Source organism: Aquarana catesbeiana, linkage group LG04 (assembly GCF_042186555.1).
Source record: "Aquarana catesbeiana isolate 2022-GZ linkage group LG04, ASM4218655v1, whole genome shotgun sequence".
Taxonomy (NCBI): Eukaryota; Metazoa; Chordata; class Amphibia; order Anura; family Ranidae; genus Aquarana; species Aquarana catesbeiana.
The window spans coordinates 407932405-407947802 of NC_133327.1; the positions used below are offsets into that span (position 1 = coordinate 407932405).

General features: G+C 42.0%; 1 protein-coding gene across 2 annotated transcripts in view; it reads right to left on the bottom strand.

The window, feature by feature from the left end:
* ARHGAP18 (Rho GTPase activating protein 18) overlaps positions 1-15398 on the bottom strand; it is a 198748-nt gene that overhangs the window by 48091 nt on the left and 135259 nt on the right. For both annotated transcript variants that reach the window (XM_073627256.1, XM_073627255.1), the window contains exons 5-8: positions 12057-12220; positions 4753-4918; positions 3471-3562; positions 945-1022 (exon numbers count right to left, since the gene is read on the bottom strand). In XM_073627256.1, coding sequence (XP_073483357.1) covers positions 945-1022; positions 3471-3562; positions 4753-4918; positions 12057-12220 — 500 coding nt within the window. The remainder of the gene's footprint in view (positions 1-944; positions 1023-3470; positions 3563-4752; positions 4919-12056; positions 12221-15398) is intronic.

Genomic DNA, 15398 nt, shown 5'->3' on the forward strand with positions numbered 1-15398 from the left:
CACAAAAAAGCAGGACTAAACCTATAGCTCAGAACCAAGAGTGGCTCAAGCGTTTCACTCAGTACGAGTGCACTCAGTACGAGTGCACACATGTTTAAATATAAAAGTTTTCCTTAGCCTCGGTCGCCAAATGTGAAAGTGCAAAAGTGAACAGTGACACATCAAGTTTCCTGTGAAACTGAAGAAATCTGAAGAAACTTTTCAATTATTGACTGAAGCTTATGGTGTAAGAGTGCGTGTCTCGTGCATACATTTTGATTGGCGCAAACATTTTAGGGAAGGCAGAGAAAGCTTGAAAGAAGACGATCGCTCAGGCTGCCCACTCTCAGCAGTTACTGATGACAACACAAAGTCCGAGATGTGATTAGAAAAAACAGAAGTTTGGGTGTTCGAGCATTAGCTGAAAAAGTTCACTTGGACAGGGAAAGTGCTTGATGAAACGGGAGATGAATATGAAAAAGGTTTGTGCAAAAACTGTTCCAAAAAATGGCATCAGATGAACAAAAAGAGTGTTGCAAGGAATCCTATTTACACCTTTTGCAATGCATAGACCAGATTTGTTGAATGCGGTGGACAACTACTTGTGATGAAACTTAGATATTTACATACATATGACCCAGAAACCATTTCTATCTCTTCCCAAATATCTAATTGGTAGTGAAAAAGGAATCCATTTTTTGTCGGTAGATGTGAAAGCAAAAACACCAGAGATCCTTAACAGTCTTTCAGAAAATGATCTGAGGAATTACTTTGAGTGTTGGGAGCATTGTATGCAGCTGTGCATCAACTAAGAAAGGAACTCGTTTGAAGGTGATCATTGTTGATTTTCTTAAAATTAGTTAAATAAAAAAGGAGTAAAAGAACAAATTTCATATTTGTGTGTGTCTCAGACATCGTATAATGTGTTAAAATATCAGTAAAAAATGCAAAGTAATCTATAGTACCTTAACTCTTGAAGAAGCTCCAGGTATTCTCAGAACACCTTCTGTGCCCAGTCCACCCTTTTCTATGAGGCTAATCAGCTAAAATAAAGCAAAAAAATCCAACTATTATTGCAGGAAAAGGGGTTCCACAGTCTACATAAGGGGGTTCAGCAGTTTTGTGGGACTCTTTTACGTATTATTATTATTATTATAATAAACAGACCTCCATAGGTTAAATCATTTTACAAAAAACAGGGGTAAGTTACATTTTTAATAAAGTGTATATGAAGCTTAGCATGACTGACATTGTTAATATAGAAAATCTAACACAACTGTCTTTATGTATATACATAGTGTAAGAAGAATTACAGCAAAATATCACAGAAAAGTACATTTTGTCTCCCTTTTTTGGATGGAAATGTTCCAGGTCTTTACAGAACATTGATACAAGGACTTGAATATCCTCACCCTACCCCACCTAGCTGAAGAAGATTCACCTTTATAGGTGGCAACTGAGTTCAGCTTTGAAGTTAAGGTAAACCTGTCATGAGAGAAGTACAGTGGGGCAAAAAAGTATTTAGTCAGCCACAATTGTGCAAGTTCTCCCACTTAAAAAGATGAGAGAGGCCTGTAATTGTCATCATAGGTATACCTCTATGAGAGACAAAATGTGGAAAAAAATCCAGACAATCACACTGTCTGATTTTTGAAAGAATTTATTTGCAAATTAAAAATTAGTAGTGGAAAATAAGTATTTGGTCAATATCAAAAGTTCATCTCAATACTTTGTTATATATCCTTTGTTGGCAATGACAGAGCTCAAACGTTTTCTGTAAGTCTATACAAGGTTGTCACACACTGTTGCTGGTATGTTGGCCCATTCCTACATGCAGATCTCCTCTAGAGCAGTGATGTTTTGGGGCTGTCGCTGGGCAACAGACTTTCAACTCCCTCCAAAGGTTTTCTATGGGGTTGAGATCTGGAGACTGGCTTGGCCACTCCAGGACCTTGAAATGCTTCTTATGAAGCCACTCCTTCGTTGCCCGGGCAGTGTGTTTGGGATCATTGTCATGCTGAAAGACCCAGCCACGTTTCATCTTCAATGCCCTTGCTGATGGGAGGAGGTTTGCACTCGAAATCTCACGATACATGGCCCCATTCATTCTTTCATGTACACGGATCAGTCGTCCTGTTCCCTTTGCAGAGAAACAGCCCCAAAGCATGATGTTGCCACTCCATGCTTCACAGTAGGTATGGTGTTCTTTGGTTGCAACTCAGCATTCTCTTTCCTCCAAACAGGACGAGTTGTGTTTCTACCAAACAGTTCTACTTTGGTTTCATCTGACCATATGACATTCTCCCAATCCTCTTCTGGATCATCCAAATGCTCTCTAGCAAACCTCAGATGGGCCGGACATGTACTGGCTTAAGCAGGCGGACATGTCTGGCACTGCAGGATCTGAGTCCCTGGCGGCGTAGTGTGTTACTGATGGTAGCCTTTGTTACGTTGGTCCCAGCTCTCTACAGGTCATTCACTAGATGCCCCCCGTGTGGTTCTGGGATTTTTGCTCACTGTTCTTGTGATCATTTTGACCCCACGGGGGTGAGATCTTGCGTGGAACCCCAGATCGAGGGAGATTATCAGTGGTCTTGTATGTCTTCCATTTTCTAATTATTGCTCCCACAGTTGATTTCCTCACACCAAGCTGCTTGCCTATTGCAGATTGAGTCTTCCTAGCCTGGTGCAGGTCTACAATTTTGTTTCTGGTGTCCTTCGACAGCTCCTTGGTCTTCACCATAGTGGAGTTTGGAGTGTGACAAGTTCAAACAGGTGCCATTAATACAGGTAATGAGTGGAGGACAGAGGAGCCTCTTAAAGAAGAAGATACAGGTCTGTGAGAGCCAGAAATCTTGCTTGTTTGTAGGTGACCAAATACTTATTTTGCACCATAATTTGCAAATAAATTCTTTCAAAAATCAGACAAATGTGATTGTCTGGATTTGTTTCCACATTTTGTCCTTCATAGTTGAGGTATACCTATGATGACAGTTACAGGCCTCTCTCATCTTTTTAAGTGGGAGTACTTGCACAATTGGTGACTGAGTAAATACTTTTTTGCCCCACTGTATAGAGCTACCATTGTGATCTGCTTCTGAAGATGCTAGCAATCTGGCTTGTAAGCTTACAAACTGGCTAAATTGTTCTCTAAATCACCAGCCCAAAATTAAAATGCGGATCAGAGTGTCACAGAAAAGACAGAAGCCTTTATCTGCATATACCTATTCTGAGTCATTGAGAAAATAGGAAAGTAAGAGGTCTAATATGGCAGCCAAGCAACTAGCATTTTCAGAAAAAGAGGTCAGCAAGGGCTTTTTTTAAGTTTAGACAGTTACTGCTATGCAAGAATGGGGGGAAATCTTGCTATTGGAGTTTGGGGAACTGAAGACCCAGTAGAGGAATCAAGCCTGCCATTAGATAATATGGCATAGGGTGGAGCCAGTGTCTGTAAAATTTCTTGAAAATTTAAAAAGTAAAAAAAGACCTACACTTTGAAGGATGAGCGGAACCTTTGTCCCTGGTACTTTCCTCTGATCTTGTTCCAATAAAATAGAGAGAGGTACCCGGAAAACTCCAGTCTCTACATAAGGCAAAGCATGGTAAAATTATAATACAGAATTCCAAATATATACAGTATATGTAAACATCTCTCTAATACTATTACTTTATTAACTGCTTCAAGACCACCCCATAGCAGATTGACTGCTACAGGGCAGCTCTCCTGTGCATTATATATATTATATATACACACACACACACACACACACACACACACATACCATACCGTTGGATTATGAGCATAATCCGTTCCCATAATCCAGAAGCATGCTTGTAATCCAAAGCACTCGTATATCAAAGCGAGTTTCCCCATAGGAATCAAAAGAAACTCAGATAAATCGTTCCACAGTGACTGCTGTTATATGCAGTACTATGTGTGGCCAGAGGTGCGGGGGCGCCAGTGTATGCAGTACCGCATGTGGACAGAGGTGCGGAGGCGCCAGAGACACTCGGAAAAGGAATGTCTGAGAGCGTCACCGGCGCCCCCCGCACCACTGGCCAAATGCGGTACTGCACACCCCAACGGTTTGAGTCCTGCTCGCAATCCGAGGTTCTACTGTGTATATATATGTATATGTATGTATGTGTATGTATGTATGTATGTATGTATGTATGTATGTATATATATAAATAAGTGTCACTGGTTCCCGCAAAGTGTCAGATTGTCCGCCGCAATATCACAGTCTCGCTATAAGTCGTTGATCGCCGCCATTACTAGTATAAAAAAAAAGAAACCATAAATATTGACCATAGTTTGTAGACACTACAACATTCACGTAAACCAATCCATATATGCTTATTGGGATTTTTTTTCACCAAACACATGTAGCAGAATACACATTGGCCTAAATTCATGAAGAAATGTGATTTTTTTTTATTGGATATGTTTTATAGCAGAAAGTAAAAAAATATTGTTTATTTTTTTTCAAAATGGTTGGTGTTTTTTTGTTTTTGTTTATAGCGCAAAACAAAAAAACACAGTGGTGATCAAGTACCATCAAAAGAAAAAAATTACATCAATTTTATTTGGGTACAGTGTCGCAGGACCTCGCAATTGTCAGTTCAAGTAACGCAGTGCCGAATCGCAAAAAATGGCCTGGTCGTGAAGGGGATAAATCTTCTGGAGGTCAAGTGGTTAAATAACAAATACTAAGTTTCTATTTTAGATCTCATGAGCAGATCCACTGTCAAATCATTTTTAGTAACACTAACCTTTTACTTTTACTTTGGCAGCTCGTTGAAGTTTAAGTTCTGTATTCAGGACATCATACAGTGCAGTTAGCTCAATGAGAGCTAGAGAAGTAACTTTTCTCATATCCTGTGGGGCTAAGTCACCAATCTTTGTGATTCCAGTCTTGTCTTGTTGCAGTCTGAAGTTCTAAAAAAAAAAAAAAAAAAAAAAAAAAAAAAGACCCTCCTATCAAAATGAAGGCTGAACACCAGACAAATATACAGGCACACATTAATGCAACTCTCTAAATCTTTTGCATACATTTTTTTTTAAGAAGAAAAAAAAAAAAAAAAAGTGTAAGCATCTGAATTTGACTTGTTAGCTTCCTGAAATCTATCATACAGTCTGTACAGTAGAACTCAGATTGGGGGAGAAGCAGTACAAGGAGCTACTCAAGTGTTCTACAGTGCAGGCAGCATTCTGATAGGGGGGGGAAGCACGGTAAAAGAGAGAGGGGTTCATCAATGTGATGCTACTCTTTTCACTGTCCAGTCACAGAGTTGAAGGAGGAGATCTGTAAGTGAAAGGAAAACTGCAGCAGAGAAAGATCAGGGCCCCTGCCTACCAGACAAGGTTGTTCTATGGGGTAAAGCATGAATCTCAGAACTGGATGGACCGAAATACAAACCCTTTGTCAGATAAAATAGTTCTCATATATATATTTCATCTATGTGTTTATCGGTTTGCTCGGGGTTCATCTTTAAATCACAAAATGCACATAAGATTGACACCCTACCTACCTAGGGTTTGTGTTTTCAGCTAGATTTCTCTTCAGAGCGTAAGGGCCACACTAATAACCAAACCACCTTGCTACTGGTGTCATTGGTTTTTGGGAACACCAAATTTCTCTGTATGGGTTTTTACGACCCAACAAACTCTCCACTAGTTTACCCCAGTTAGTCCAAAAATATTCTCTTGCAGTCCCTACCAGTTAAAGTGGTTCTTAATGCAGTCCTTGCATTAAGGTAAAACATTTTTAGGTGTCAGCATCCCCCCTCCTTTTACTTACCTGAGCCCTCATTCGATCCAGCACCGTGCATGGCTGCAGCTTTTCTCTCCCCTCACTTCCAGGTCTAATTGACTTTGCTGGGGCACCGGGAGCCATTGGCTCCCAAGTCTGTTAATCAAAGCCAGTGACGAGGGAGTGGGGAGCGGGGCCAAATCCCGCTGTCTGTGTCAATGGATGCAGCAGTGGGGCCCGGAGCGAGCATGCACGAAGCAGCTTCCCATGGAGGCACTGGACGGAGAGGAGGGGCTAGAAGCTCCAGCAGGGCAATACAGAAGAGGTTTGTGAATGCTCTGTGCAATTGCACAGAGCAGTTAAGTATAGACATGTTTGTTATTTAGGAAAAAAAAAAAAAAAAATTTACTTTTACAATTGCTTTAAGGCGATAATATTAACCTTTTGGCGCTGGTCGCAAGCAAATATGCGGCCTCTCAGCGGGTGGGCCTTGGGGCCGAGCGGACGCATATTTATGTTCATTAGTGCAAATGCAGCTGTTCTGAAAACGCTCACCCTGCGCACTCCTGGCACAGTTACTGGCAAGCACACAATCACTACTTGCGATCCGGAACTTTTCAATCATGTGACTGCCATGACAGCCAATCACGGCGATCACATGATCATAAATCCCGGCATCCTAAACCCCTTAAAGGGCCAGGAGGCGCCTGTGACAAGAGGTTAAAGATGCACTGCATTTTTTTCAGCATTAGCCAAAGAAAGTGTTTCAGGTTTGCCTGGCAGTCCTCTAAGATTTATAATTCCCTAAGTGTTTGGAATGAGAACATGAGCTAATTAGCCAATTTGAAGCAAATGAAGATGCAAAAAAAAAAAAAAAAAAAAGAAAATTCAGTAACAGAACGCATAATAAAATAACAACAACTTTATATTTTTAATATATGAAAAGGGGTTTGGGGACTTTAAAATGAGGCCTATGACATGTCGGTCAAAGTACCCCCATCCCTAATTGCAGAAAACAAAGAGGATTGGGACTTTAAATGAAGCATGCAACAGTGGAAGCAAATGACACAGTATGTCTGTAAAAAATGTATTTTATTAGTTGCACAAGTTCATGTGAAAGGATCACTTCCATATTTATAGGTGAAATTCTGGATAATAAACACATGAATGTAGCATCTGAAGCTTGATGGGTTTCGTGGCTCACTGCCACTTATCAGGAGCAGATGCGGAAGAAGTATCTAAAAAATATATGGGTAAACAATGAGTCAGACTAATTAAAGAAAAAGGAGAAGGAATAATGAAGCATCCACCTATACTTACAAGCTGACTATGGATATGGAATATGGCAGTGAACACCAAAGATGAAGTGGGGACATCATCTAGCATGGGAGCTGGGGCAGTGCAGCCCATGACACAGCAGCGGGGAGTCATGAAAGGAGAGATGTAACTGGAAGGTGGTCCCCACCAGACAATCAATGGTGGTAGGTTGTTGATTACCATGACATCTGAACAAATGTGAAATTATGTGCATTTGTAAATTTTAAATTTCTGATAAAGTGATTGATCCTGTGCTTGTCCTACAAGGTGATGAAAAGTGTGGAAGAAAAGGCATACTGTGATGGTGGGTGAGCCAAAACATGGATAGAAAACAGTGTGGGAATAATCTAGCAGAGTGACAAAGTAGTAAGAACTAAACCTAAAAAAGGGAGGTATTAAGACAGAAAAGAACTACCATGGGTATTACCTTGTAATGCTGTGTGAAAAACAAATCCCAGGACAATGCACACATGCTAGATGATGCCCCCACTTCATCTTTGGTGCTCTCTGCCATACTCCATATCCATAGTCAGCTTATAAGTGGATGTTTCATTATTCCTCCTTCCTATTTTTGTTTAATTAGTCCGACTCATTGTTTACCCATATACTTTTTAGAAACTTCATCCGCATCTTCTCCTGTTGAGTGGCAGTGAGCCACAAAACGAGTCGCGTTTCAGATGCTATATTCATGTGTTTATTATCCAGAATTTCACCTATAAATATGTTTGACTACATGACATCTTTACCATGATGTATTCCATACTATGTCAACTTGGTCTTAAGAAACTGGTCTGTTGCAAGTTATGTACCACCACGCCCCTTTCAATGCATGTAAATATATGAATTTATTATTTTATGTATTTTTATTTATTTGTATTGTGAACTGACCCCTTCACATGAACTTATGCAACAAATAACATTTTTTTTTTTTTTTTTTTAAACAGACATACCGTGTCATTTGCTTCCAATGTTGCATGCTTCATTTAAAGTCCCAATCCTTTTTGTTTATATTGTTAACAGAGGCACTAACAAACATTAGAACAATTGCTATTAACAGTGTCCATGTGCTGCATACACATGAACACTGTGAGGTCGAATTACTAAAGGCAAATAGACTGTGCACTTTGCAAGTACAGTTGCGCCAGAGCTTAGTAAATGAGGGGAAGTTCTGCTGACTTCCATCATCCAATGATGTGCATAAATGCTGTTTGTTTTTTTATTTTCCTTGCATGTGATTGGATATTGTTTGAAAAGTGAAGCTTTGTTTCATTTACCAAGCTCTGGAGCAACTACACTTGCAAAGTGCACAGTTTTTTTTCCCTTAGTAAATCAATTCCTGCTGATCTGAATTATAAATGAAATACCATACATGAACTTTATATATTAGTCAATAGAAAGGGCTCTTCTTTGTATGCTAATCGACAAAAAACTTGGCATAAAATGGTCACTGGTAAGGTGAATCTTCTGTATAGAGAAACAATCAAGAGTTACTGTACCAAAAAAAAAAAAAAGCAGGTGCAACGGTAGGTACATACTGAATAAGTAAATCGCAATGCTGTACATGTTCCTCACCTACATTTTAAAAAGGTAATAAAATAGATGTGGACACAAGCTAAAAATTAGAGGGTATGAAAATTGTCAACATAACAAAATGAATTTTACTGTGTGGACTGTCAGAACTTAAATACTGTATATCCTCGGTTTATCACCCCCATCTGTTCCTTTTTTCTCTTTTGTATGAGGGCTTCATTACCACCAACAAAATAATAGTTAAGTATATTATCGCTCATGTCTAACCAAAATATGATTGTATGCTTTATGTTCAACTGTATATTTTCCCACAGAATGTATTTATTTCTTGGCCATTTTTCAGAGAATATGAATGATAACACACAAACTTTTCTTTCACTCATGGTTTGGCTGAAGCCATTTATTATCAGTCAACTGTGTTTACTCTTTTTAAATCATAATGACAACGGAAACTACCCAAATGACCCTGATCAAAAAAGTTTACATAACCTGGTGATTTTGGCCTGATAACATGCACACAAGTTGACACAAAGGGGTGTGAATGGCTATTAAAAGGTAACCATCCTCACCTATGATCCGTTTGCCTGCAATTAGTGTCTGTGTATAAAAGATCAATGAGTTTCTGGACTCCTGACAGACCCTTGCATCTTATATCCAGTGCTGCACTGACGTTTCTGGGTTCTGAGTCATGGGGAAAGCAAACAAATTGTCAAAGGATCTGCGGGAAAAGGTAGTTGAACTGTATAAAACAAGAAAAGGGATATAAAAAGATATCCAAGGAATTGAGAATGCCAATGAGCAGCGTTCAAACTCTAATCAAGAAGTGGGAAAATGAGGGGTTCTGTTGAAACCACACCACGGTCAGGTAGACCAATTAAAATGTCAGCCACAACTGTTGGGAAAATTGTTCGGGGTGCAAAGGAAAACCCACAAATAACTTCAGGTGAAATACAGGACTCTCTGAAAACATGGTGTGGCTGTTTCAAGATGCACAATAAGAAGGCACATGAAGAAAGATGGGCTGCATGGTCGAGTCGCCAGAAGGAAAGCCATTATTACGCAAATGCCACAAAGTATACCTCTTACAATACACCAAACAGCACAGAGACAAGCCTCAAACCTTCTGGCACAAAGTCATTTGGAGTGATGAGACCAAAAATGAGCTTTTTGGCCACAACAATAACACTACATTTGGAGAGGAGTCAACAAGGCCTATGATGAAAAGGTACACCATTCCTACTGTGAGACACGGAGGTGGATCGCTGATGTTTTGGGGATGTGTGAGCTACAAAGGCACAGGAAATTTGGTCAAAATTGATGGCAAGATGAATGCAGCATGTTATATAAAAATACTGGAGGAACATTTGCATTGATCAGCCAGGAAGCTGCGCATGGGACGTACTTGAACATTCCAACATGACAATGATCCAAAACACAAGGCCAAGTCGACCTGTCATTGGCTACAGCAGAATAAAGTGAAGTTTATGGAGTGGCCATCTCAGTCACCTGACCTAAATATCATTGAGCCACTCTGGGGAGATCTCAAACCTGCAGTTCATGTAAGACAGCCCAAGAATATATAGGAACTGGAGGCATTTTTCCAAAAGGAATGGGCAGCTTTACCATCTGAGAAGATAAAGAGCCTCATCAACAAATACCACAAAAGACTTCAAGCTGTCATTGATGTTAAAGGGGGCAATACACGGTATTAGGAAGTGGGGTATGTAAACTTTTGATAAGGGTCATTTGGGTAGTTTCTGTTGTCATTATGATTTAAAAAGAGTAAACACGGTTGATTGATAATAAATGGCTTCAGCCAAACACTAACCATGATTGAAAGAAAAGTTTTTGTGTTATCATTCATATTCTCTGAAAAATGGCCAAGAAACCATAAATTCTGCCAGGGTATGTAAACTTATAAGAAAAACTGTATACTGTGACATGTGGAGATGCATCTATATTTTTGGTAAAAATTGAACACTAAATAAAAAAATGTTTTAAAAAAAACAAAAAGGGGTGATGCTGGTTACTAAATTAAAAAGGGGAAGGAGAAGCTCTCAAAAACAGCACTGCATATAAATCAGAGCTTCATTATAATGAGAAAGCTGGATACAATAATACATTCTTATGGTTTAGTAGAAGAGATAAGAGTATGCTAAACTTCATTCTGATAAGTAAAAGCACATGCAACAGTTCTGGGTACACTGCATAAGGTTAGTCTTTATCAATTACATTTCAAAGTTACTGTGAATGTAACTAAAAATGGCTATAGCAACTAAAAACAAACCAGCTTATTTATTGTCCAAAACTACCAAGCAAGAACTTTCTACAGGCAGTCCCCGATTACAAACAAGATGGGGTCTGTAGGTTGGTTTTTAAGTTGAACTTGTATGCAAGTTGGAACAGGCACAATTTTTAAGTGCAACTCCAGACGAAAAATTATTTACATTTTTTGGATAGCATAGGGAAGGGTTAACATCCCTGTAACATTTGTTTTGCCGTTTGTGCCTCTGTTCAGAAAATTTCAATTCACTTTCTGTCCTTGTGACAATTGGATTTTGAAAATTTTGGGTTGTTGTGGAAACGAGGATTGGTGAAAAACCTTCAGTGGACACACCTTTTTCCCATGATAACTCTTATGCCGCGTACACACGATCGGAATTTCCAACAACAAAACCGTGGATTTTTTTCAGAAGGATGTTGGCTCAAACTTGTCTTACGGTCACACAAATGTTGTCGGAAAGGTAAGAACGTGGTGACGTACAAGGCGTACGACGAGCCGAGAAAAAGGAAGTTTAATAGCCAGTGCGGCTCCTTCTGCTTGATTCCGCGCATGCGTGAGCTTTTTTGTGACTGACTTGTGTACACACGATCGGACTTTCCGACAAGTGAAGTTGGCGGAAAATTTGAGAACCTGCTCTCAAACATTTGTGGCCGGAAATTCCGACAGCAAATGTTCGATGGAGCTTACACACAGTTGGACTTTCCGACAACAAGCTCACATCGAACATTTCCTGTTGGAAAGTCCAACCGTGTGTACGCGGCATTACAGTAGCAAATTTCCCTACGTAGGGGTAGATTTCCTTCCTGTTACCTCCCTCCATTTGTAAGTATGAGTCGTATGTAAGTCGGATGTTTGTAACTAAGGGATTGACTGTATATTATAATAAAAAGATGGCCAACTACTTTATTGTTACACAAAGATGTACCAATAACCTAGACCTCGAGATTACATTTTGTGTATGTGGAATGAACACCCAATATGGAAAATTTGTGTGCAAGGTAACCACAGTGAACAGACATGAGCAACTAGCAATCAAGTATGGAAGATCCTGTATCCAAATGTAGTTGGGCCTAGGTATATCACATGCTTGCGGGGAATCCACAAACTAGATGAAGCTCACAATATTCCTGAAAAAGAGGTTGCAGCACTATGATACATGTAAGCATTTTCATAACATAAAAAGGTCAACTTACTGGTAACAAGGTGTCATCTTCCTTCTCATTTCTGACTCCAGAAACCTCATTGACATTAGAAGCCTGCTCAGCAAATGAAACTTCTAGATTGATATCAGTCTCAGGAAGAGGGACATCTTCAGCTGGGGTTGATTGTCCTTTTGAATCTTGAGCTGGTATACTACCTAAATGATATCATTTGTCATAAAAAGTTTAGTTTGACATGCATTTTATACAAATTACACAAATACTTCCTACCAGCTGTTACAAACCCTGGACACCAGTGCAAACTTCTGCTAACTTATTAATATTGGCAATACAGTAGAATGATATTATTGCTGCCCAAGTAATGCCACCTGCTGTGCAGGAAACCATTCTGTTGTTCCCATTGCAGGCCATGACTTTCCTGTGGGTTCACGTGAACTGGATGGTAGGTACTACAAGGAAGCGTCTCTGTATTTTTCTCCAGGGCAGTTATTTTTATTTTAAGGCAGATGTTTCAGGGCAGTCTCTTTCTTGACCAAGGGCAGTGTCTCAACACAGCAGGCCCATTAAAAGGAAACATATTCTGAAAGAAATATATGTAGGCTGCCAATGATGACCTCTCTTGCTGAAAATTCTAGTAGGCTTACTTCCTAAACTGTGAATTTGTCATAGTTTAGTGACTGATGGATTTCTAATGCTGTGTACACATGACCGGACTTTCGACGGACTGAATCACGTCAGACTTTGACGGACTTCCGTCGAATCGGACTTGTCTACACACAATCACACCAAAGTCCGACGGATTCAACCGTGATGACGTACAACCGGACTAGAATAAGGAAGTTCATAGCCAGTAGCTGCCCTAGCGTCGGTTTTCGTCCAACGGACTAGCATACAGACGAGCGGATTTTTTTACCGGACTCGAGTCCGTCGGAAAGATTTGAAACCTGTTCTAAATCTAAAGTCCGTCACATTTTTGACAGAAAAGGTCCGCTGCAGGTCCGATGAAGCCCACACACGGTCAAATTGTCCGACGGATTCCTTCCGTCGGACAAGTCTGGTCGAAAAGTCCGGCCGTGTGTACGCGGCATAAAAGGCAGTTACACGCCACATTTTTCATTGCCTTTAACGCCGTCTCACTGTGGGGAAATCAGTTACACTCGTTTCTACAGTTTGAGCCCATAACTACATTCCTTCAATCCTTAGCCATAAGTAAAAACTATAGGCAAGGTAGGTAAAGAAGGAAGGCACACATAGTAAAATATAACAATATCACTGTCAGAGAGCGTACCTCGGCGGGCAGGGTGCTCGCGGCGGTGTGCGTCGGCGCGCGCGTTCCTGTAGACCTCGCGGTGCGCGTTCCTCGCGGTGCTGGTGTGTGTGTCCGGGGTCGGCCTGTTGTGCACGCCGGTGTGCGGGGGCGCGGGCGTTGGCGGGTGCGCGCGCGTGCACGTCGTTTGGCGCCAAAAGGTCCATTTAAGCCGGCGTCCCTCTGTGATCAGTGCTGCCTGATCAACAGCTTAGCGTCCTAGTGCCTGACCTTGTATCTGAACTGTTCCTGATTACCTGACGACCCGGCCTTGTCTCCTGGACCTCCCCCCGAACTCTGCCTGTACCTGACATCTGCCTGTTTGACCATCCGTTTGCCTGCTCCACTGTACCTCTGCTACCTGTCTGTTACCGAACCCGGCCTGCCTCCTGACCATCCGTTTGCCTGCTCCATTGTGCCTCTGCTGCCTGTCTGTTAACGAACCCAGCCTGCTTCCTGACAATCCTGCTCAGCCTTGCTGCCTTGCTCCAGCCAGCTCCAGCCATCTCACCTGTTAAGCCTGCAGTATCTGGACTGTTGCATATAGGCTCTCATACCATTCCGTACTCCTGTGCCTCCTGTTTGCTTTACCAGGGGCCGCGAGTCGGACGCGTAAGGGAGCCTACCTTCTGCCCAAGCGGACTCACCGGTCTGGTAAGTAGGAGCCTGACAGTATCAGGCAGCCATGACCGAGTCCGGGCAGGGGGCTTCCCCCATGGATGAGCTCTGCAGACATCTGGCGGGTCTAACCCAAGCGGTAAAAAGCTTACAAGAGGGATATTCAAGACTGGAAGAGCGTGTACAGGCCCTATCTGTACCCTCCGGCCCACAGGGGACCGCAGCCGCAACCTCAGCACCCTCCGTAGTCATGTTACCTCCAGAGCCAAAAGTACCAGTACCAGAAAGGTTTTTTGGAGACCGAAGTAGATATCGTGCTTTCCGGAATGCATGTAATCTATACTTTGCTCTTCAGCCACGCACCTTCTCTTTAGAAGCAACTAAGGTGGGCTTCGTTATCTCCTTGTTATCTGGCGAGCCACAAACTTGGGCCCACCGACTTTTGGAGCAAAAATCTGTCGTCCTCGAAAGTCTGGATGCTTTCTTTGGGGCAATGTCTCAACTTTACGAGGATCCCCAGCTAACTGCCACTGCAGAAACCACCTTACACTCCCTTCGTCAAGGCCGTCGAGCGGCAGAGGATTATGCTGTTGAGTTCAGACGCTGGAGCTCTGATACGGCGTGGAACGACGCTGCTCTGCGCCATCAGTTTAGGATGGGTTTGTCAGATCCTCTCAAGGATGAGCTAGCACGGGTTGGGGTACCTCAGACCCTGGAAGAACTAATCAACCTGTCCATTCAAATTGATCGTAAGTTGAGAGAACGACGCACCGAAAGATCCACCAGTACCTATCGTCCCACCTGGATGCTTCCCCAAGTTCCCAATCCTTCCTGTAGGCCTCCTGCTCCACCACCAGTTCCGGCCAGTGATGCACCAGAACCCATGCAGCTAGGTCTGCTTCGTCCCTCCTTGACCCCTGAAGAGAAATTACGCAGACGGGCTCATAACCTTTGTCTCTACTGTGGAGAACCTGGGCACTACGCCAGCATTTGCCCCAACAAGACGCGTAAGTGTCGTTCCGCTGTTCGTACCTGTGCCACTATTTTACCCACTCCTGGTACACATCTAACTATCTCTGTCACTTTACAGCTTCCCGGAAAGGCTATCCAAGTTCCAGTCATCATTGACTCAGGAGCCTGCAGTTGTTTTATCGACCTGACCTTTGCTACTCAACATGACATACCTCTCCGACCCAAGACTCAAAGCCTGGCTGTTCATCTTGCAGACGGTTCTGCCCTCCGTTCCGGCCCGGTCACTCAGGAAACCGTCCCTTTGGAAGCTATTATGGGCCCTCAGCACCGGGAATATCTCTGTTTGGATGCTATCTCCTCACCTCTTTTCCCAGTCATTTTAGGAATGCCATGGCTACAGGTTCACAACCCCCAAGTCAACTGGGCTGCTGGAAGCATGGAGTTCCTCTCTGAGTACTGTCGACAACATTGTCTGCAAA